Source organism: Prionailurus bengalensis, chromosome A1, assembly GCF_016509475.1.
Source record: "Prionailurus bengalensis isolate Pbe53 chromosome A1, Fcat_Pben_1.1_paternal_pri, whole genome shotgun sequence".
In the NCBI taxonomy this organism is placed as follows: domain Eukaryota; kingdom Metazoa; phylum Chordata; class Mammalia; order Carnivora; family Felidae; genus Prionailurus; species Prionailurus bengalensis.
The window spans coordinates 171,990,733-172,016,226 of NC_057343.1; the positions used below are offsets into that span (position 1 = coordinate 171,990,733).

The 25,494-nt window shown below is 38.9% G+C and overlaps 1 protein-coding gene across 2 annotated transcripts in view; it reads left to right on the forward strand.

Annotated features, from left to right (window-relative positions):
* CAMK4 (calcium/calmodulin dependent protein kinase IV) overlaps positions 1 to 25,494 on the forward strand; it is a 217,309-nt gene that overhangs the window by 112,017 nt on the left and 79,798 nt on the right. For both annotated transcript variants that reach the window (XM_043595267.1, XM_043595275.1), the window contains exons 3-4: positions 20,260 to 20,322; positions 22,478 to 22,560. In XM_043595267.1, coding sequence (XP_043451202.1) covers positions 20,260 to 20,322; positions 22,478 to 22,560 — 146 coding nt within the window. The remainder of the gene's footprint in view (positions 1 to 20,259; positions 20,323 to 22,477; positions 22,561 to 25,494) is intronic.

The following is a 25,494-nucleotide window of genomic DNA, read 5'->3' on the forward strand; positions in this document are numbered from 1 at the left end:
CAGAGAATTAGTTGTTGAAGTGTGATATGTTTTCTTTTTTGATAGAAACGCTGTGAGAATCTGTCTCAATTCAGCTTGCTTATCAGTACTCTCATTATATTGAGCTCTCTTCAGGGTATTTTGTTGCCTTTTAAAAAATAAACACCATAATTCAGACAAGGAGCTGCAAAGGGTGGTGGGAGGTGAGAGAGAAGGAGAGACTGAGAATATAGGCACGTCCCTGTGTGCTGTTGCCTGAAAGAAAACACACTTTGCAGTGACGCCATCCACTCAGGCTATCACATTTAAGCCTCTAGTACTTTTATAAGTAGTGGGCGGCTGGATCTGAAGTGATCTTCTTCCTTTACGTGCAGTCTATGAAGCAGAAAAAAGAGATGCGTAACTAGCCGCAACAGAGGAAATCTTACAGGAAGAGCTTATGTTGCCATTCCATGGTAGAAGAAAGAGACTAGAAACTTCTCAGAGAGCTGAATCGGAAAGGCCTTGTAACCACAGGAAGGGTACTGGGAGCAGGGAAGTTGACAGAAGCCAAGGTCAGAAGATCAGAGCTGGGGACTGGTGCCCGATGGGCCACAATCAGAGAACTCAGAGGGCCGGCAGGAACACAGGCTACCAGCCTCAGAACAAACTTGGGATTTGTAGCTTGCAAAGAAGGGGAGAAGCTATAATATTAGTGTTAACAGGGAAAAACATTTCAATAAATTTTGATTTTTATATTTATAGTACCACATTGAATGATGGTCAAAGCCAACTAGACAATATAAAAAGAGAGGCGAGAAAGAAGGCAAAAAAAAAAAAAAAGGATCAAGTCATAGAACTCCAAAACCATTAATCTGCTAAAAAAGAGGGAGTGATGGCACAAAAACAGACACATAGACCAATGGAATAGAATAGAAACCCCAGAACTAGACCCACAAATGTATGGCCAACTCATCTTTGACAAAGCAGGAAAGACTATCCAATGGAAAAAAGACAGTCTCTTTAACAAATGGTGCTGGGAGAACTGGACAGCAACATGCAGAAGGTTGAAACTAGACCACTTTCTCACACCATTCACAAAAATAAACTCAAAATGGATAAAGGACCTGAATGTGAGACAGGAAACCATCAAAACCTTAGAGGAGAAAGCAGGAAAAGACCTCTCTGACCTCAGCCGTAGCAATCTCTTACTCGACACATCCCCAAAGGCAAGGGAATTAAAAGCAAAAGTGAATTACTGGGACCTTATGAAGATAAAAAGCTTCTGCACAGCAAAGGAAACAACCAACAAAACTAAAAGGCAACCAACGGAAGGGGAAAAGATATTTGCAAATGACATATCACACAAAGGGCTAGTATCCAAAATCTATAAAGAGCTCACCAAACTCCACACCTGAAAAACAAATAACCCAGTGAAGAAATGGGCAGAAAACATGAATAGACACTTCTCTAAAAAAGACATCCGGATGGCCAACAGGCACATGAAAAGATGTTCAGCGTCGCTCCTCATCAGGGAAATACAAATCAAAACCACACTCAGGTATCACCTCACGCCAGTCAGAGTGGCCAAAATGAACAAATCAGGAGACTATAGATGCTGGAGAGGATGTGGAGAAACGGGAACCCTCTTGCACTGTTGGTGGGAATGCAAATTGGTGCAACCACTCTGGAAAGCAGTGTGGAGGTTCCTCAGAAAATTAAAAATAGAGCTACCCTATGACCCAGCAATAGCACTGCTAGGAATTTATCCAAGGGATACAGGAGTACTGATGCATAGGGGCACTTGTACCCCAATGTTCATAGCAGCACTCTCAACAATAGCCAAATTATGGAAAAAGCCTAAATGTCCATCAACTGATGAATGGATAAAGAAATTGTGGTTTATATACACAATGGAGTACTACGTGGCAATGAGAAAAAATGAAATATGGCCTTTTGTAGCAACGTGGATGGAACTGGAGAGTGTTATGCTAAGTGAAATAAGCCATACAGAGAAAGACAGATACCATATGTTTTCACTCTTATGTGGATCCTGAGAAACTTAACAGGAACCCATGGGGGAGGGGAAAGGAAAAAAAAAAAAGAGGTTAGAGTGGGAGACAGCCAAAGCATAAGAGACTCTTAAAAACTGAGAACAAACTGAGGGTTGATGGGGGGTGGGAGGGAGGAGAGGGTGGGTAATGGGTATTGAGGAGGGCAGCTTTTGGGATGAGCACTGGGTGTTGTATGGAAACCAATCTGACAATAAATTTCATATATAAAAAATATATATATAAATAAATAAAGGTTAAAAAAAAAAGAGGGAGTGAATGACTTTGTGAAGAGGATATTAGTTAGAAGGGATTCCAATAATTTTCAGTATTGAATTAGCTTTCAACTGCTTTTTTTTAAAGTAAGAATTCTCAAATCAACATATGCCACTTCAGTAGTTTTAACAGTAAAGGAGCATAATGCCAATAAGAATGGTGCCCACATTTAATTATTAAATATATTTGGCCCCTTTCACATTGTTAACACAAAGTACCCCATGGGAGTATCTTACTTATGCAAGTTTTAGAAAAGAGATGTCTCCAAAGTACACAATAGCATATAGAACTTGAACCCAGGGCTTTTGAGTCCCAAATTTTGGTCCTTTCTATTTATACCAGCTAGATCCTGATAGAAGAAAGACCAAAAAAAGGACCAAAAAATGGTAGGAATGATCATGGTCCAGATCTGAGACTGAAACTGGACGTTGCTAATCTGATAAAGGATGAAAAAGCCTTTGTTGACAGAGACACAGAGAAACTGCATGCATTTCTAAGTCATACTGTGAAACAAAGGCAAATAATACTCCCTATGTGCAGAGAACACAGGCAACATATTTATTTTCCAAATGCTGTTAAAAGTTTAGTTTGATGAGTCTCAGCACACAATATTCAGTAACAAATGAAAGAAGAATCACTGGAGAGTGTGTAATATACAGACCACATACCTTGCTGGGTGTGAATCTCTTTGCTCTTTGTCTTAATGGTAGATGGAATGCAGTGACCCGGGCTGTGGCTGTGTGTATGGAATTCTAGTTTCTTCTCTGCTGCAAGGATAAATTCATATTTATCTCTACCCCAGAAATCTGAAAAATGTATCAAATGGATTGTTATATCTACAGTGCCTCCTCCCACCCCTATTCACAAAATACCAAGTTGTCATTGGGAGAATTTTTTTTTTTCTGAGACTTTGGGATCAGAATAGTCTGGACTTATTTTTTCCATAATAACACCAGGACACATTTGAGTGTTGTGATCAACCCTGTGGAAAGGTGGGGCATACATAATAAAGTACTATACACTGTGAATGATTTTTTTTCATCGATAAAGCAGATCCAAGATTACCATCCTCACCTTTTAAATTGTGACATTTTTATAAAGGGAAATGTGGATGAGTGTCAGAATTTACCTACCACATTTATATCTGCAAAAAAAAAAAATTGAAATATCCTCTATTTCTATGACAATTAAAATTTTTCCTGAGACTGGTGCCACTGGATATGTGGGGTAAAGGTACTTAAAATTTCCAGTCCAAGATATCTTAGTTTTTTCTCATTTAAGACTCTCTTTTAGTTTAGAAGAGTTTCTTTAGGGTAAATGTTCAGTGTAAGTTTATCCGTCTCCAAGCTGTTTCTCCCTTGTCCTATTCTTTTGATGCTTTCTTAAGTACTCCATGGGAGCATGGTGTCTACAGCAAGGGTGAAGTAACCCATGCACCACCGCCATTACCAGCTGCTGGCACCACTGAACACCTGACTGGGTGAGGGCACCAGCAGCTGTAGACAGCTGGGGATACATCATAGGGTTGAATAATGGTCATACAGGGACAGGAACAGACCAGCCAGGCAGCACAAAGTCAGAGATCAGCCCAGCCCATGAATCACTGGCCCCTTTCCACTGCCTTCTCTGAACCTGACAGTCCTGGAAGGTATCAGAGGGGGAGCAATGCTAGGACCATTATCGTGGAATGTTGTGCATGTCTACCCAATTACTCATGCATGGGACTTTTAAACACGGAGCCACTTGGCCTGGAAGAGACTTAATGGGAGTACATGGAAGATGAACACATCACTCTAAAGAAAAAGATGTTGAGAAGAACTGAGCTGACACACTTTAGCTTCCGATTTCTGAAAGCATTTGGTCTCTTCAGAAAAGTGAAGCTCTGGGGTTAACTCATGTTAAGATGTTTCTTCAGCAAGGGAGCCAAATCCAGAGACACAAACACTGCCCTGGAGCAACACCAACAATGGAATTTTTTTCAAACCTTAAATCATTAAGATTTCTACTCTCTATGGGGCATCTGGGTAGCTCAGTCGGTTAAGCATCTTGGTTTCGGGTCAGGTCAGGAACTCACGGTTTTGTTGGTTCGAGCCCCACGTTGGCCTCCTCTGTGCTGACAGTGCAGAGCCTGCTTGGGATTCTCTATCTTCTCTTTCTGCCCTTCCCCACTTGCACTGTCTCTGTCTTGAAATAAATAAACTTTAAATTTTTTTTTTTAAAAAAGACTTCTACTCTCTCTTTCTTTATGATCCCAGCCCCAGAGCATGATTATATTGCTTTTGGGGTCATTTAAAATCTTTTTTGTCAGTAACATATCCTTTTTTTTTTTTTTAAGGAAGTTTTTAGCATCCTTGAACAATATTTACGAGCATATTTGAAAGTCTTATATCTTAGAAAGAACAGTTAAGGAGCTAAAGCTTCTAAGAATGTCCCGGTATTCCCCTATTCAAAGCATACCCTCATAAGGAATTCAACCCCAAGATGTAACTGATGAGATTTAAAATACTAATGTTTATAAGAGTATTTTTTGTTTTCATTATTTGAGAGAGTACAAAGTCATCAACTTCTTAAATATCTAATTAGTCAGTTTTATAACCAATAGATGATCACTTGTTTTAGGATTAAATGGATAGCTCAGGGTCTCCAGGGTATACAGTGTTCTGCCCCACACTTCACATGGTTTGAGAATTGTGTACCTGAATCATTGCTGTCAAACTGAAAGAAATATAAAACCAAAACTGAGTTTTGTGTTTCCATCCTTTTTTGGTACTTTTAAAAGTACTTTGAAAACTACTGCCTTAGTCCTGAGAGGAAAATACATTGCAATCCAGGCCTATCTCAAGAAACAAGAAAAATCCCAAATACAAAATCTAACAGCACACCTAAAGGAACTAGAAGCAGAACAGCAAAGACAGCCTAAATCCAGCAGAAGAAGAGAAATAATAAAGATCAGACCAGAAATAAACAATATAGAATCTAAAAAAACTGTAGAGCAGATCAACAAAACCAAGAGTTGGTTTTTTGAAAAAATAAACAAAATTGATAAACCTCTAGCCAGGCTTCTCAAAAAGAAAAGGGAGATGACCCAAATAGATAAAATCATGAATGAAAATGGAATTATTACAACCAATCCCTCAGAGATACAAGCAATTATCAGGGAATACTATGAAAAATTATATGCCAACAAACTGGACAACCTGGAAGAAATGGACAAATTCCTAAACACCCACACACTTCCAAAACTCAATCAGGAAGAAATAGAAAGCTTGAACAGACCCATAACCAGCGAAGAAATTTAATCAGTCATCAAAAATCTCCCAACAAATAAGAGTCCAGGACCAGATGGCTTCCCAGGGGAGTTCTACCAGACGTTTAAAGCAGAGATAATACCTATCCTTCTCAAGCTATTCCAAGAAATAGAAAGGGAAGGAAAACTTCCAGACTCATTCTATGAAGCCAGCATTACTTTGATTCCTAAACCAGACAGATACCCAGTAAAAAAAGAATTCCAGGCCAATATCCCTGATGAATATAGATGCAAAAATTCTCAATAAGATACTAGCAAATCGAATTCAACAGCATATAAAAAGAATTATTCACCATGATCAAGTGGGATTCATTCCTCGGCTGCAGGGCTGGTTCAACATTCGCAAATCAATCAATGTGATACATCACATTAATAAAAGAAGGATAAGAACCATATGATCCTGTCAATCGATGCAGAAAAGGCCTTTGACAAAATTCAGCATCTTTCTTAATAAAAACCCTCGAGAAAGTCGGGATAGCAGGAACATACTTAAGGATCATAAAAGCCATTTATGAAAAGCCCACAGCTAACATCATCCTCAATGGGGAAAAACTGAGAGCTTTCTCCCTGAGATCAGGAACACGACAGGGATGTCCACTCTCACCGCTGTCGTTTAACATAATGTTGGAAGTTCTAGCATCAGCAATCAGACAACAAAAGGAAATCAAAGGCATCAAAATTGGCAAAGATGAAGTTAAGCTTTCACTTTTTGCAGGTGACATGATATTATACATGGAAAACCCGACAGACTCCACCAGAAGTCTGCTAGAACTGATACCTGAATTTAGCAAAGTGGCAGGATACAAAATCAATGTACAGAAATCAGTTGCATTCTTATACACTAATAATGAAGCAACAGAAAGACAAATAAAGAAACTGATCCCATTCACAATTGCACCAAGAAGCACAAAATACCTAGGAATAAATCTAACCAAAGATGTAAAAGATCTGTATGCTGAAAACTATAGAAAGCTGATGAAGGAACTTGAAGAAGATATAAAGAAATGGAAAAACATTCAGTGCTCATGGATTGGAAGAGTAAACATTGTCAAAATGTCAATACTACCCAAAGCTATCTACACATTCAATGCAATCCCAATCAAAATTGCACCAGCATTCTTCTCGAAACTAGAACAAGCAATCCTAAAATTCATATGGAACCACAAAGGGCCCCGAATAGCCAAAGTAATTTTGAAGAAGAAGACCAAAGCAGGAGGCATCACAATCCCAGACTTTAGCCTGTACTACAAAGCTGTCATCATCAAGACAGCATGGTATTGGCACAAAAACAGACACATAGACCAATGGAATAGAATAGAAACCCCAGAACTAGACCCACAAACGTATGGCCAACTCATCTTTGACAAAGCAGGAAAGAATATCCAATGGAAAAAAGACAGTCTCTTTAACAAATGGTGCTGGGAGAACTGGACAGCAACATGAAGAAGATTGAAACTAGACCACTTTCTCACACCATTCACAAAAACAAACTCAAAATGGATAAAGGACCTGAATGTGATACAGGAAATCATCAAAACCCTAGAGGAGAAAGCAGGAAAAGACCTCTCTGACCTCAGCCATAGCAATTTTTTACTTGACACATCCCCAAAGGCAAGGGAATTAAAAGCAAAAATGAACTACTGGGACCTTATGAAGATAAAAAGCTTCTGCACAGCAAGGGAAACAACCAACAAAACTAAAAGGCAACCAACGGAATGGGAAAAGATATTTGCAAATGACATATCACACAAAGGGCTAGTATCCAAAATCTATAAAGAGCTCACCAAACTCCACACCTGAAAAACAAATAACCCAGTGAAGAAATGGGCAGAAAACATGAATAGACACTTCTCTAAAGAAGACATCCAGATGGCCAACAGGCACATGAAAAGATGCTCCACGTCGCTCCTCATCAGGGAAGTAGAAATCAAAACCATACTCAGATATCACCTCACGCCAGTCAGAGTGGCCAAAATGAACAAATCAGGAGACTATAGATGCTGGAGAGGATGTGGAGAAATGGGAACCCTCTTGCACTGTTGGTGGGAATGCAACCTGGTGGAGCCACTCTGGAAAACAGTGTGGAGGTTCCTCAAAAAATTAAAAATAGACCTACCCTATGACCCAGCAATAGCACTGCTAGGAATTTATCCAAGGGATACAGGAGTACTGATGCATAGGGGCACTTGTACCCCAATGTTCATAGCAGCACTCTCAACAATAGCCAAATTATGGAAAAAGCCTAAATGTCCATCAATTGATGAATGGATAAAGAAATTGTGGTTTATATACACAATGGAGTACTACGTGGCAATGAGAAAGAATGAAATATTGCCCTTTGTAGCAACGTGGATGGAACTGGAGAGTGTTATGCTAAGTGAAATAAGCCATACAGAGAAAGACAGATACCATATGTTTTCACTCTTATGTGGATCCTGAGAAACTTAACAGAAACCCGTGGGGGAGGGGAAGGAAAAAAAAAATAGGTTAGAGTGGAAGAGAGCTAAAGCATAAGAGACTCTTAAAAACTGAGAACAAACTGAGGGTTGATGGGGGGTGGGAGGGAGGGGAGGGTGGTTGATGGGTATTGAGGAGGGCACCTTTTGGGATGAGCACTGGATGTTGTATGGAAACCAATGTGACAATAAACTTCATATATTGGGGAAAAAAAAGAAAAGTACTGCCTTGACCACATAAAAGTCACTGAAAGCCACTGATGCTGGTAGGCTGGGTCTGGGGACCCAGAGAGGTCCCCAGGACCAGCCAAGAGAGTCCCTGGCTGCATGCAGGATAGAAATCAAACGTGAGCCGGCAAGAGGTGAAAGCAGAGTTTATTGAAGGTATAGGGAGAGTGCAGATGTAGAATTATTGGAAGACTCAGAAAGGAAAGGAGGGAGTCTCATCTTTGTTTGGGGTCTGGGGATTTTTTTATTGAGGATCGTGATCTGGTGTACCTATTGTCTCAGGAATCCAGGAACCACCTAGAGCAAAGATGATGCCCTGGGTGTTATTCTATGGAGCCAGGGGGCTTTGGCCTCGAGATGTCTATTGCTGGTGGTCTGGAATACACATATGATAGCTGTGTCTGGTCATTCTCACCTGGTCCATCCTTAGATGTTCTCTATTCTAGAGAAGTCATTAACTTCTTGCCCCTTACACAGAGGACATGCGCCACTTGCACTGAGGCATGTGCAAAGTAGAGGTGCAGGTCCTAGCAAGAATAGAAGCAGGAAAAGGACCAAAAAGCAAGCTTTTATGCATTCCTTCAGCTTCGCTATCTCAGCACTAAAAGGGAATGATGCACTTTGTTCATTTCTATAGGAACTTTTTGATGTCTGTAGGGCATTGCTGATACCCAGCTGTGGAGTAACTCAGGTGTGACCTCAGCGGCCAACAGTGATTAATAAACATAAGAAATTGGTTTTAAAACCTCCGTGGAGCTTAACCAAAGAAGTACAGCTCTTATCCCAATCTTCAAAAATAGTGAAGGAAGGCATTTAAATGTAAATGCAAACAGATATCAGTTCCCCTCTTTGATTACCCTCAAATAAGGAGATTATATTGGATAGAGTTTAGGATTTTGATGAAACTGTCTTTCACTGAAAAGAAGAACCAAACTGTATTTCAAGTTTATTAGACATTTTTTCCTTCCTAGGATGGCACTCTCAAAAATCCCAATATTGCTAAATTTAGTTTATTTCCGTTGCAGTAATTTTTATGGGAAAATATAGAAAAATGAAAATAGAAGACTAGGAGATACTTACTTTACTTTTACAAGTTCCTTTCAGGAAAGGCACTGAACATCTACCATGAGCCAGGAGATTTCTTTATATATTTTAATTTACTCCTTACAACAATGATACTGTAGGTAGCAATTATTATGTCCATGTTATCTATGAATAAGTTGAAATATCCTCAGACAGGATAAATGATTTTATCAAGGACTTAATGGCGGAATCAGAATTCAAGTTGCATTTTGAAATAAAGTACAGCCATGGAACTTCATTACAGAATGATTTATATGAGTAGCAAATTGTAAGAAATCATAAGTATCTAATGATAAATATAGCCATTGATGACACCAGGCCATTAGGAAGCTGTTTTACATTCTGCTTGTGAATGTCAGGTGACCATAAAGTTTTATGATATTTTTCATGAAAATTAAAAGAAACAAAACTGTATCTCCACATTTGAAGTATGTAAAGAAATATTCAGAGTTTAAAGAGTTGAAAGAAAGTGAACCAGAATACTAGCGATAGTTGTGTTACAACAGTGGGTATGTTCCTCACTCTTACGTTTTCAACATTTTTTTTTTAATGTGACTATGAGGGGTGCCTGGATGGCTCAGTCAGTTAAGCCTCTGCCTCTTGATTTTGGCTCAGGTCATGATTTCAGTGTTAGTTCAAGCCCTGCATTGGGCTCCGCATTGCAGAGCCTGTTTGGGGTTCTCTCTCTCTCTCTTTGACTCTCCCCTGTGCTTGCTCTCTCTTGCTCTCCCTCAAAAATAAATAAATTTTTAAAAAAATATGGCTATGAAACTTATCTAAAAATTTCTAGTATCTCTTTATTTTCTTCTAGCCCTGGCAACATGCTCCGGAAATGAGAATTTGGGAGGCTGACATTACATTCCTTTCTTATCACAGGATATCAACTTCTTTTTTGCAAGGATCTGACTGTACTGGTGTTGATGTGCCCTCACTTTGGAATATGCAGGAGTAGGGACCTAGCAAAGCTTTCCTCTTGAACTGTCCCCTGGCAGGCACAGAGACAAAGCCAAGAATTTGCAGGTACATCCCTATAATCCTCTGCTTACCAAGGATCCCCCAGCTCTCCAACTTTCACTGTTACCATTTCCTCATTTTCATCACTTCATCTTCTTGTAATCTTTTTTTCCAGTTGTGTTTGATTCAAAGCACTGATTGCACACAAAAAGGCAAGGTGTGCTGTAATATAATAATAATCCTTTGTGACTCACAGTTTGGAAACTGCAGGCTACTATCCATGCAGGCCCTAGATATAGGTGCTTCCAGATCTTTGCCAGTAAGATAGTTGTTCTCCACTCCATTGGTGTCAATAACATGACAAAAATGTTACACAGATTCAACTGTCAGGAGAACAGACTAATCTGTTCTAATCTAACAGTTCTAATCTTAACTAACCAAAGCTGTCAAACCAGGGATCTTTTCTTTAAGCCACCCATCTTTTGTATTCATATACTAGCTTAATCCTTCCTTCCTTCATTCTTCATTCAACAAATTATTGTATACCAGGCATTGGTAAATAATGCTGGAGATGTGAATGTGTAGAAAATAAAACCCTTGCTGTCACAGAGCTTGTGTTCTGGTGGAAGAATCAAATAATGAATTAGTAAATGATAATCTAGATGTTTGTAAATGTTATAAAGAGATTAGGGTGATATGATTCATGGTGTATGTATGTATGTGTAGTCACTTTTGATGGAGTGGCCAGGGAAGGCCTCTCAGTTACTCTCTGAGTGAAGTCAGAAGGTCTAGTGGAAAAGGAAGTAGCAAGTGCAAAGACTTTGGAGAATGGTCTAGTAGTTGAATGGCCTGGGTAGAGCAAAAAATGACATAAGATCAAAACAGTGAGGCCAAGCCGTCCAGAGTTTTATGGTCTATGGTAAAGAGTTTGCATTTATTCTAAGCACAATGGATGTGAACAAAGGCATTTAAGTTGGAGAATGACATGATCTGATTTATACTTTAAAGACCTCACTCTGGCTTGTATGCAAAGGGAATGATTGGAAAGGGTAAGAATACAAGCAGAGAGATTAGTTAGGAAGTATTTCAATACTTATGCAGCCTTTAAAGTAGAAGAAAAGTCAGAGCAGAATGGTGACATGGAATAATCAATTTTATTTGAAGAATGGAGTGATCAAATATATCAAATGCTGCTGACAGGATAAGATGAGTAGTTTGGCTCCAAGTGCTTCTCCAAGGAGGCCACTGATTTCTTCTATAAGAGTGGTTGGAGGAGTTCTTGGAATGAAGCCAGACTGGGTTGCACTGACAAAAAGGTGGGGGGGGGGGGTAGGTGGAGGGAGGAAGTGGAGAAAGAAAGCAGAGACAACTCTAGAGAGTTTTTCTGTGGAGGGAAGCAGAGAAATGCTTTGAAAGCAGGAAGACAGGTGAGGAACTGAGGGATGAGATCTTTTTAAGGATAAGAGGTATTAAATCAGGGTTACCTCCGTATATTCTTAATCTCAGGGAGAGATACAGAGATTAAAGAACAAGGAAAGAGCTAGTGAAAGATACAAAGTCCTTTCTCCTTAATATACCATGTTCTCTCCGCTCTCTTCTTTCTCTCTGTTAAGCCAAATCTGTTTCTAGTGAGAGTCTAGCATGAGCCAAATCTTTTGTATAAACGCTGTTCAGCTTGTCATCTCTCCCAGGAATATTTTAAGCCTGTTTCATTCACTGTAAAATAAAAGGCTGTTCCTTGTGAAAGAATTTCTGGCATCTGTGAGCAGAAAGGCTTAGATTTTAGAATGTAGGAGTGAGGGAGCCGAGGCACCTTGCTTAAAGGAGCTGCCCTGTTCTGAATCTACCTGACTACAGAAATTTCAGGTTCTGAAATACAAGCATCTTTCTTTCAGGTCAGAGCCATTCTTGACTTGCCTAAACTCTGTCCCCATCCGTGGGCTCCCCCTTCTATTGGAAAGTTCTACTTTTCTCCATTTTGCCATCCCAGTGACTGAAGAGTCTGCAAGGAGTGGGAGGTGACTGTTAACAGGACTATAGAAAAATGAGTTTCACAGTTTTCAAAACCAAGCTTATTTGATTGACATACTTTATTAGAGTTTGTCTTCCCATGCTGATCAGAACAAGGTTGGTTTTATGCTAGTCAGTGTTAAATGTAAAATAGGATACTGGTTCCTCTATAATTAATACCCTTCCTGTCCCACCCCATCATGTCCAATGCTTGTCACTGCCATCACCTCCACAGTGCAGCTTCCCCTTCCGTTCTCCTCTCCACTGGGTCCAAACTCACACTTAAAGATCTGGGAGGAGAACATTCAAGCAGAAAACTATCTTTGTACTGACAAAGTGGAAAGGCCTAGAAGTGTAAATGATCTTGGCTTCTTCAGAGATCAGTTAGATGATTAGTGAGCTAGAATAAAAGGGGACAGCTCATAGGTGAGTTCAGTCCAAGGGATAGGGCCAAAATGTTTTTAGCATCTTTCTGAACCTGCTCCTCTAGTCTTAGCCCCCACCCCACCCTGGTAAGTGGCAATTTTATGCTTCCTGTTTCTCATGCTGAAAGAGTTGTGGTCAACTTTTACCCTTTTTGTTCTCTTACATCCTATAGCCAGTTCATCTGCAGATACTTTTTTCTCTTCCTTAAAAATATCCATCTGCTTCATACCTCTATCATCACTATCACCTGGGCCCAAACCTCCATAATCTTTCCTTGGGACAACTGCCCTAACTTGGTACTGAGTCTCCCTACTTTTATTCTTTTCATCATCCTCATCCCTACAAGATTCAGAATATCCTTTTAAATCTTAACTAAGATCATGTCTTTCCTTTCTCAAAACCTCCCAATTGTGTCTGACCTCTCTGGTACTAAAATGCAAAGTTCTTACCTTGGTCAAGATGGCTCTCTATTTACATGGCTCCTGGTCATGAGGAGCCTCCATCATCATCTACTCCTTTCCTCCTCTCTCACTCTGCTTTGGCTAATCTGGCCTCCTTGTTGGCACTCTTAGCTGAGGGCCTTTGTGTTTGCTGTTTCTCTGTGTGGAACACTCCTCCCTCAAATCCAAGTTGCTATGTCCCATGCCACTTTATCAGAGAGACTTTTCCTGACCTTCCATCTCAAACAGCACCCTTCGCCATCCTATGTCCTTAACCTTTTTTTTTTTTTTCCTTAGTATTACTATCAACTCTGGACTGTTTGTTTGTCTGTTTTTGTCTTCAGTAGAACATAAGCTTCTCAGGACATAAAATTCCCAGGAAGTTTATCCATTTTGTTCACTGCTATATCCTCATGGCCAGAATAACATCTGCATAGTGGGTGCTCAAAAATATTTGTGAAAAAGGGCATCTTGGTGGCTCAGTCAGTTAAGTGTCTGACTTCAGCTCAGGTCATGATCTCGCAGTTCGTGGGTTTGAACCCTGTGTCTGGCTCTGTGCTGACAGCTCAGAGCCTGGAGCCTGCTTCACATTCTGTATCTCCCTCTCTTGCTCTGCCCTCCCCCCACTTGCACTCTACCTCTTTCTCTCTCAAAAATAAGTAAACATTAAATGTATATACATATATATAATACATGTATTTGTGGAATTAATGGATGAAGTTAATTGGATACAGATGTATATAGATTGATAGATTGAATGATGAGAAGATTACGTTCTCTTTGTGTTGTTTATACCTTCTCAGTGGATTAGAAGCAAGGCTGTGATAGGAGAGTGAAGGGAGGAGGGTGTATTGAATGTTAGAGGAGACTGAGTGTAAAGTGTTCTGTTGTAGAGTGAGGAGCTGAGGGTCCCCTGAGATTTGGGGTCATAAATTAAAAATGGAACAAGTCAAGATGGTTGTGCACCTTATTCCGGACACTTCAGTTCACTCACAGACATGGAGTGAAAGAAAAGTAAAGTTTGACCAACTTAAGTGTTTTTCTTGGCAAACCCCAATAAGAGCAAAGGATTTGGGGGAATATGCACATCCATGCTTATCCTAATGGACCATGGAATCTAAGAACTAAAAAGACAGGAAGTGGAAAGCAGAGAGTATGCTATTTGAAATCAATATCTTTGAAGGGGTACAATTGATGATAATGATAAAGCCTGGAATATGACCATGGGAATGGGTTACTAGGAGGGAGTAGAGGAAGAGATTGTTGGAATTTGAGGAAATAGCAAAGAAACTAGAGGCAAGGATGTTGACAGGATCATTCACATGAAAGTTGAAGTTGTTAGGAATGATGACAGATCAGTGGTTGAGGTGAAGTTGCTGAAACCTGGTAAAATCTTCAGTATAGGATGAGTAACAAAGAGATAGGAAGATGACTAAAACAAAAAGAGGTTGCAGATTGTGTTGGCTGATGGCAGACATTTTAAAACAGCTGAGGTTTTAGGGGGACAAGGGAGGAGAAATGGTTTAGAGATAGCAATGGAGAACAAGAAGGACACCTACCCTTCCAGGCCTGTGATATATTTCCTATTGGGACAAAAACAAGACACCACTTGAGAGGACTATGAGAAAAGTAAGGTATCATGAGATGTCCAGGTTTCTATTAGATCAAGAATATAGAGAGAATAATCAGACTTTGTTAAAATTCCACAGTGGTTGGAGATACGAGCCTCAGTATTTTTATCTGTGTCCCACATTTGATTTTTGCATGTTCATACAGCAATTCTTACCTTTTAAATCCTTGTAGGCTAAAACTGTCATTCTTGAACTTAACAGAGTGCCAGCTGTCAAGTCTTTTCATCAAGCATGTTAGTGCTGACATGTACTTGTTGATATGTCAGAAAAGAGGATGCTAAATTAAGCAGAAGCTATGCAGAAGAGAATTGCTGTGAAAATTTAAAGATACTTGACTTCTTATTTATTTATCCACTAATAATGTGTATTTTGCCTTTTTCTACAAAGTATTTGAGGAGCACAGTTCTGTACTTCACATTCCATTCTTTGGTCACTGTGCAAACCACAGATGAGCCTAAGAAACCAGAGAAAGAATAGCTAGACAAACAAGATTTATGGTCTCGATTCCTGCAAAGAACATGGGATGAGGCTGAGCATTTGATGTGGAAATGCCACTGTACTTGACTGAGTCCCAGAATTAGAGCAGTGGTCTCTACTCATATAGGTCACCCCACCTCACCAAGAGTACTTAAAATTCCAGAGTCCGGATCTAGGCCACATCTGAGATGGCCAAGCGGCTCAAGTTCACCAGAGATCTGGTGTTAAAAATCCTCTCCTTCCCAATTTCTTTACCACCTGTCTCCATCTGTCACTCCCACAATGCAGAAACGGGTTTCCTTTTCTTTCTGTAAGCCCTCATTACTTCTTCACGTATTTTTCAATCCTCTCTCCCTTCTTTTCTACAACTTTCTCAGCCCCAGCACAGGAGTGTTTTTGCTGTATATCTTAATGAAGGGTCCGTGTTTGATCAACTCTTTTCTGACAGTGGAAACTTTTTCTCTCAGATTACTCTATAATCATACATTTTGTCGTTTCTTTTTCTCCCCCCATGGAGGCAGATAGCAAAATTGGGATTTCTTTCAATATTAAGGCATCTTGAGTTCCATGGAGTATTAAAAGTGTACACATCTGTGTAACCACTTTTATTAAATTATTTCATTAATATTTTTCATATGCATAATCTTCAAAAATATGTTTTATATTGAAAGTATTTCAAAAGCTATTAAAATTGAATGTTTCAAAAGTGACTTTATGGAGATGAAAGGAAATACTTCTTTGAATTTTTAGGGCAATTTAAATAGAGGAGCTAAAATAGGTTTTAAGAAAAACCCCATGTGCCCAAGCCATTCAAATTGGTAACTAGAACAATGACACAATGTAAGTGGAAGACAGAGCTCTTAACGATAAGCAGTAAAATGCAGTAAATTAGAGAGGCAGGAATGTAATCCCATTGTTGTCAATCTGGTTTACCTTGTGACTGATAAAAACTCAAGAACCCATCGTGACTGGAGAAATTCCTATGGGCTTCTCCAGATTCCTTCTGTCTATCAGTCTTCCAGACCAGGGAAAGCTGGATTGCCCACTAGCTACTTCATGCAGTTAGGCCAACCAGACACACACCTGAAACTTCTAGCCCTTCCAGCCACTTCTGGATTTGAATGGGACATAATACCTTATGAGGAGGGGTATAGGATCACGACTGCCAAAGAGACTGGATATGCAACCTGAAAGTATGGAAAAGTTAACACCAAAAGGTGAGATTTCACTGGTGGGAAACAGGATAAGGAGATCCCTGGGCAGATGCCTGGGGTCCCTCCTATGAACTTCTTCAATCATGATAGTCAGGTAAAGCTTCTCTGGATAAGTACTGTATGCCAACTGGCTGCAACTGCCCGTATGACCTGCTATTTCTTTATAGCTCATTGTGACACAGTAGTCAGTGTGCTGACTGCATCGTGTCCCTGTTACCTCGCCATATTTCCATTTTCTCCCACTCTAACTGCACCTTCCAAATAAAACACCAGCGTGTTGATCCTTGCCTCATATTTGTTTGCTGGGGAACCTGGGCTAAAATACATCCCCTACCTTAGAATTTTAGTAATATACATTATATATTTTATAGTTGTGAATTGTTAGTAACCAAACACTATCATTCTTCAAGGTATTTTGTAAATACTGAAGGTAATTTTATAGGTTTCAGTATTGTAATGCTGCTTTGTTAAAGCCATCTGTTGATGCTTCTGAAGATGCTAATTATAGTAGCACTTGGAAGCTAATTTCAAGTAGCAATAATGACTGTTCAGATAGCTACCCATTGACTTTTATGGTGTGCTTGACTGTTATTTTCTAGAAAAACATCACTTATTGTGAGTGGCAGGGTCAGGGCTCAGTCCCCCTCCTGACCTTTCCAGGAGCTTGGAGGGGGAAGTCAGAAGCAGGAAGGAAATACTAACTTCTGGAACAAGAGAAATATTGGAAAGATGTGAGAGATGTGGCGGTCAAGATACACACCTGTGTGACCTTCAAGATGTGACACCTGTGCCAAACTCTGAGACTTCGTTTCAAAAAGAAAGCAAATGGCCCTCAGCATATCTATCTGGGAAAGACTCTGACCTCAGTCTTGTCTTTTTCTGGTTTCTCAGTCATGTATCTGCTCGTTTCTCTTTAGTCAACTTCTCCCTTTCAGCTCTACCTCCTATTGGTTTCTTTGGTTGGCATCACTTTGACTTGTAGTCAAGGTTTTGTCACTCAATTTACTCTCTTTGGATTGGTTTTTGATGCTCCATTTTTTCTCTAAGTTCCCTTTTCTACGATTCTTATCTGCTACTCCCTTCTCAGCGTCCACTGAAGACATGACCTGCACCTGATTTGACCTAGGCTCCAGCATTCAAGGGAGGAGAAAGGAGACTGTGTTTGCATTTTTTCTTTCACTTAAATTATTACTAAATTTTTGTTCTTCTCTGTCGCCTTTCTATTTTAAAATGTATGATGTTAAATTTTCTGGAATAGTAATTCTCAGGCTTTTGGGCATTAGGAACCCTTTATACTCTTCAAATTATTGAGATTCCAAATGCCATAAACATTTGCTATATTAGAGATTAGAACAGAATTTTTAAAGTATTAATTAATTAAAAACATAACAATAATAAACCCATTACATTTTAACATAAATAGTATTTTTTATGAAAAATAACTATATTTTCCAAAATTAAAAAATACTTTTGAGAAGAGTAGCATTATTTTGAAAATCTCTTTCCTATCTGGCTTAAGAGAAGAACATTTGATTCTCGTCTGCTTCTGCATTCCATTTGTGGTTCTGTTTCAAGTACAGATAAAAATCTAGCCTTACTCAGATATGCAACTAGAAAAGAGACAGCCTCACATATGTTCTGAAAGAATCTCAGGGATCTTGAAGGGTGCTCTCATCACATTTGAGAACCATTGATTGGGAGTACACTGGGAAAATAATTATCATTTAAAAATTATTTTTAAAAAGAAATTAGTTCTGAATTCAAAGCAAGTAACTATATCAGAAGATTGCCAGTCCAAGCAATCTGGTGTGTTCTCAGCATTTCTACAGTTCAGATGAATTAATTGTCAAATAGCTAAAATGTAATAAAAATGTTTAAAAACTCATCCCAATATATAATATATGGGACACAGCATGGTAAAAAAAGAAATTTGCTTAAAATGCATAATTTTATTAGAAAAGCATTTGTTTAATATCAATATATCATGTTAAAAAATTAAAGGATCCCACTGACTTACTTTATATTGATTAGAAATCTATGAAAACAAGAAGGAAACCTTATATTACATAAACTCTAAATGTATAGTGAGAATAAATTTGAATACTATCGGTCTTTTTTCCCTGTTTTTAAAAAACTTTTATTATAAGTACAGTTGACACACAGTGTTACATTAGTCTTGAATAGTAACAGTCTTAAATAAGAAACACTCAAGTTTTTAAAAATTTTTAAAGCATTATGCGATAACGAACATTATATTTATTTTGTAATAATGAGGAAACCTTTATTAACCTGAAGAGAAGATTGTGATAAAAATAATCTGTATCCACTGCATGCCTCTTATATGAGGCACCTAAAATAGGCCAACTCATAGAAGTAGATAATAGAATCGTTACCAGTGGGTGCCTGGAGAGGAGGAGTTGTTCAAGGGGGTACAAAGTTACAGTTATCCAAGATGAGTAAGTTCCAAAGACTGTTGCACAACATAATGCCTACAGTTAACTATACAGTCTTGTGCATTTAAATATTTGTTAAGAGGGTAGATCTCATATTAAGTGTTCTTACCACACACACACACACACACACACACACACACACACCACAACACAAAAGGACACAGGAAACTTTTAGAGGTTATGTTCATTAGTACAAGCATAGAGATATGTCCAAACTCACCAAATTGTATACATTAATTATATGGGGGTTTTTTGGATACCAACTATACCTCAGAGCTGGAAAAAAATAATAAAAAAATAATGAAAATATTCTCTATCCAAATTTTCTTCATAAGCCATCTGCAGAAACTGAAATAGAGCGCACGGCAAGAACTTTTTGGAAGAGATCTGTCATGTCATCTGGCTGTTCTAGAAATGCCTCTCTTTTTTAAAGATCTTTCATTTAATACAAGTAGAGTATTAAAAATGGTCCCTGGTAGGTGGCTCAGTTGGTTAAGCATCCGACTCCAGCTCAGGTCATGATCTCATAGTTTGTCGGTTCGGGCCCCACATTGGACTCTTTGCTGACAGCCCAGAGCCTCGAGCCTGCTTCAGATTCTGTGTCTCCCTCTCTCTCTTCCCCTCCTCCACTCACACTCTGTCTCACTCTGTCTCTCAAAAATAAATAAATGTAAAAAAAAATTTTTTTTAATGGTCACTGGTAGTAGCAGACTCTATTCCCTTTGGCTCTCACAATTTCAGAGAAAAAGGGAATACATCTTTCTTGATTATTTGAGCAAAATTTCTGGTGAGGGCCCCGACTGGGATGACTTGGATCTGATGGGTATTTGTGACTCAACCACGGTGACCAGGGAGGAGTACTTTGATTGGTTTGGCTGGGTTACGTGCCCACCTGTGTGAGAGAAAGGCAGGTGAAGTAATTGACCACCCAGTGGGGTTGGGACAGGGTTCGTAAGAGAAATGAAGAGAAGGAGGAGACATAGGTTGAGATGAACTTTTTGCCTTAGTGGTGAGAGTAGTGTTTTAAATAGGGCCAAGCAAGAGGTCTGACAAGTTGTGATCCACATTTGTAACTAGTTCTACTTTATGTCTGAAGCAGAGAAGAAAGACATGCAACTGAAAAAAAAAAAGGTGGAGTAGGAGGAAGGAAGAGACACAAAAAAGCTCAGGAATGAGCCTCTACCAATTTCCTGATTCACCCAGGTGGTTTTTGCTGTTTCTGATTCTCTGCCACAGTTAAGACATTTCTAAGGTGGGAGTTTCTTTCAGTTTCTCTCTTTCATTTTGCCTTCTAGGTGGACAAAAAAATCGTAAGAACTGAGATAGGAGTTCTTCTTCGCCTCTCACATCCAAACATTGTAAGTCATTTTTAATCTTCTATTTCAAAAATTTTCAAAGTTATAGAATGGGGTTTTTCTTCTTTGCTGGCCATGCTATTAATGAGATAGGGATTCTTCCACCACCATTAGGCAGCCGTGGCCTGCCCCTTGTCCTCATCTGATCACATTTTTAAATTCAGCAGCTGAATAAATCTTAAAAATAATACCCCTCAAAAGAGTCTCAAAATGGACAGATCAGCAATACATGCCATCTTTGTTTTCATGCATGAAAGGGTAACTAAAAATTGAAGTTTTGTTTCACTCTAAGAAAACACTGGCTTCTTCCTTTTGTGTGCCTATCTTATTAATATGCCATTGCTGAAAAAGCCTGTGAAGAAAATGCATTGCTTTCCAAAGTCATTTCAGTCTCCTTTGAGAGAGGATCTACTTCAGAAACAATGTGAAGATTCAAATAAATGATGTACTTCAATGGGGAAAATAACATGTCCTCAGAAGCTTTGCTCTAGGCTATGTCCAGACAAAGGTGCTGAGGGAAAGGTCTGGCAAAAAGCTTTCTTGAGCCAATGAAGTGAAAAGAACAAAATCATTTTCCAGGCCATAACTTGAACTGAGCCAACTACTTAAAGACAGTATTTTACTCATTTCTTGAAAAAGTTATGGTGTCTAGGAGGATGACCTACAATGCTTAGTTAGGCTCCAAGCAAAGTGCTTAAAACTTAACGTATGGGTTAGCAATGCAGTCAGCTATAAGTAACAGAAAACTTGAATATGGTAGTGTAAACATATATTTTCTTATGTTATAATCAGAAGGCAGGGAGTTGCTGGCATTGGTTCAGCTCCTCAGTGATGCTATTCAGGACCCAGACATCTTCCACCCTCACGCTGTTCCTTCATTGTCCTAAATGGCTGCTCCACAGTTTTAACAGGTCTTCAGTCCTATACTCAAGACAAAAAGAACTGGAGATGTCTGGGTGGCTAGTCGGTTAAGCATCCAACTCTTGATTTCAGCTCAGGTCATGATCTCACAGTTCATGAGATAGAGCCCTGGGTAGGGCTCTGCACTGACAGCATGGAGCCTGCTTGGGATTCTCTGTCTGCTTCTCTCTCTGCCCCTCCCCTGCTCTCTTTCTATCTCTCTCTCAAAACAAATAATCTCTAAAAGAAAGAAAGAAAGAAAGATTTGAAAAGGCTTCGCCAGCAGAGTATGATGAGAAGAGTAGAGGCTTTTTCAAAATTTCCAGCTGCATCAGAATTCTCTTCAGATTTTATTGGCCAAAGCTGGCCACAAGATCATCCCTTTCCAGTTCCACAAGATCATGGAACTGGAAAATTGGGGCAGGATTATCCTAGGTGGCTTAGACCAATCATGATCCATAATTTGAAGCTAGGCATCTTGCTTCTCTGTACAAAATCTGCTTGCAATAAAGTAGGGGGAGAAGAGCTTTGGGTAAGCAATTAACAAAATTTGCCACATACAGTCACAACTTTTACATTATCCATCTTTTTCTTTCAACAACAAGTCAATGTAGAATTTTCCTCAAATGTGGATGAGTCCTGGTCACTAGATTCTCTGATATATGGAGGAAAATACCCAAATTGGGTGAGTTATCTGAGTGTGATGCAAGTCTTGTTATAGTCAGTCAAATCACTGCCATCACTACTTTTCTGAGGATCCCTTCATCCACCAGCAACATTTTAGCTGTTGAGAGGTATCCTTTCCATGTGGACAGACTTTAACCTGGTCCTGTTCTGCCTCAGACCCCTAATTCCAAGTTCCCTTCCAGGAGAAAGAAGCATTTACATCACTAGCAACCATGATGCTTTCAAATGTTTCAAGAAGCTTTGTTTGTTTGCTTTCGTTTTTTAATTCCAGAGCATTTCAGAAATTTTGATGTTTTGGCAAAATTTAGGAAGTGTTTCTAGGGCAGTTGTCTTTGAATTGTCAAAAAGAAAAATATAAAAACTCAAAAGGACCTTTAAAGAAATGAGGTAGTAACTGGTCAAAACAACCAGAGAGTGAAAAATGGCTACTGTTACCAGAATGCGGAAACTTTATTGATGATGATCCAATATATTGCTATTACAGAGAGTGTTGTTTTAGTCACAGTGTTAGCTCTTTCCTAGAAGGATGAAAATAAGGAATTTCTGATGTATTTTTAATATCTTTCCCCAGATAAAACTTAAAGAGATATTTGAAACCCCTACAGAAATCAGTCTGGTCCTAGAACTCGTCACAGGAGGAGAACTGTTTGACAGGTAAGATGGTCCTAGAAATCTAACTCAAGAAAAGTTTTGTTTCCAGGCACCAAAAAAGTATCAAAGGGAAATTTCTTCTGATGATTTTCATAATGACACATTGTACAACTTGATAAATTCTACCGAAATATATCTTCAGAGGAGTATAGAATGGAAGGAGAGTGTTATTTAATATGATATGGGTGTGTGAAAATTTGGGATGCTTAGTAAGTGAAAAATGAAACACCGTAATATCCATTTACTCTTGCAAACATTTACTTTCCCATTAAAAACAGAATTTCTAAAGACATACTAGATTTAAACTAAATAGTAACATTCATGAGAATGTTTCATGAAAAAATGTTTGATGAAAATTATAGAAAGTTAAATATGTAATAGTATTCTCTGTTATGATCCAAAAGGTTATAAAAATCAATACACTTCAAGTGATTTTTTTAAGGCCTTGTTTCTCTATTAGACTGTGTAGAGTTCCAAGAGGCAGAGTAAAACCTATGCTGTTATGTCCAGTTATAGCCAATTTCAGTTGTCTGGTCATCTGTTCATCACTCGAGGCAGAGGTTTGAGGATGCCAAGGAATACGCCTAAAAACCTGGTGGAGCATAATATAGGCAAACAATATGTACAAGAGACACAACCTTTAAGTTTCCGTGCCTTTCGCACCTTCCCCATTTTTCTGGGACAATTCCCTATTTACCTAGATGGGCTCTTAGGAGCCCTATGCTGTGCTCTTTTGGGTAGTCAAAAGAGAATGGAATTGGAAGAAGACAAAGTGACTAAGTAGGCATATATGAGGAAGAGTTAGAAGCTGGGTACTAATACAAAGTTTCTGTTGGTTAAGAATGCATTAAGAGAGAAGTGGGCTGCAAAGAGAAGACAGGAGAAAGATTGAGGGAACTACTGATAAAGCATGAGTGCCTGGGGCATAGTAAAATCCTCAGTGTTTGCTGAATGAATGAGCAACCACTATAATGAATAGACTGTAAGGAGAAAGAGATCTGAAGGGGATAGGGTTTGAAGGTGTTGGGAGAGGAGCACTCCTACCTTTCCTCCCCACCCAGACTCTACCTAGTTTAATTTGATGTCTGCATGAAGCTTCCAAAGATATTCATGTTCATTTTCAAAGGTTCTGTCTGTTTTTAATGTTACTTAGTGCAGATTTGGGTCTTCAGATAGGAAGGAGTAAAATGGTCCAGTTTGATTGGAGCTACATGTGTATCTTCAATAGATAAATAATTTTGTTTATATATACATTGAAATGTTCTTGGAACAAGTTATGTGGTTTATCAGACTTTAAAAATTGTATATTTTGGGGCACCTGATGGATCAGTCAGTTGAGCATCCAGCTTTGCCTCAGGTCATGATCTTGCGATTCGTGAGTTCGAGCTCCTATGTCAGGGCTCTCTGCTGTCAGCACAGAGTCTGCTTGGAATCCTCTGTCCCCCTCTCTCTGCCCCTCCCTGACACATTCTCTCTCTCTCTCTCTCTCTCTCTCTCTCTCTCTCTCTCTCTCTCTCTCCCCCCAAAGTAAATGAATATTAAAAAGAAAATTGCAACATTTTAACTAAAGACATATACTTCTTGTGGCATTTGGATTCATGTCTAGATCTTGACTTAAAAGACAAATAGCTAACTAAGAGTGATTTACTTAACCTCTCTGAAACTCAGAACAAATTTGAAGTGATTCTGTGTTGCTAAGGAAGCTGAGACACTGATCCACTGTAAGAATAAAGACCATCATGTTTCCTTATGTTTAGTGAAGACTCTTCTAGACTGATTAACTTGAATGTTACCAGAATTTGCCAGAAATGGCTTCTTTTTTAACACCTCTATAGCTAACTCTTTCATGGACGTATTTCTTCTTCAGGCACATTAATAGAGTCAATTTATAGTTCATTTCTGCTGCCTTTGGAGTAAGAAGGTCTCTCTAAGGAGAACTAACATATTATCTGCTAATTATAGTCTATCAGAGAGAAATGCCATGTTCTTTAACTGTAAATAACTACAGGACAGGAATGGCACACTAAAGCCATCATCTACCAATAGCACTTACTATTTACCTTCTTACCTCTATTTGTTCAAACTATTTTGGAATTAAGTCTTTCTGTCCGTCTCCAACCTTTCATGAAAAGATTCTGTTCTCTCATCTTGTAGTAGTCTAGCTGATTTGATGAGACAGAGTTAATTCAGCTCTAGATAAAAATGAAAAACTAAATACTGTTGAGAAATTTCATTTACAGAGGTAAATGGACGAAATATTCAGATTTAGCAGAAGACATCTAAAGAATGGCAGACAGCCAGTAAAGCACTCAATCACTTAAAAACTCTTAGTGGTCTTAGATCCCAGACTTTTTTCCCCCTTGAATGTTGTTGTCCACATATCTATTGCCATATCTGAGATGAACTTGGTTTCTCCATTAGATTACTTAATTCTACAGTTATCTTTAAAATTGTATCAAGTTGAAAATATACCCCGTGTTATTATCCATGTATTTCTTTCTTTCTTGAGAGTTAAAAATCATAATACTGTTTTGTTTTGTTTTTTCCTGTACTTCAGTCAGAACCAAATTCATTTTTTTTTATTTTTTTATTTTTTTATTTTTTTTTCAACGTTTATTTATTTTTGGGACAGAGAGAGACGGAGCATGAACCGGGGAGGGGCAGAGAGAGAGGGAGACACAGAATCGGAAACAGGCTCCAGGCTCTGAGCCATCAGCCCAGAGCCCGACGCGGGGCTCGAACTCGCAGACCGCGAGATCGTGACCTGGCTGAAGTCAGACGCTTAACCGACTGCGCCACCCAGGCACCCCAGAACCAAATTCATTTAATTGCAATGATCAAAATTCATTCCTGGTCTAATGATGACGTTAATAGTTTCTAATGAATTAACTAATGGAACAATTGATGAAGAGATGATTGTGTTAGCCCATTAGAGCC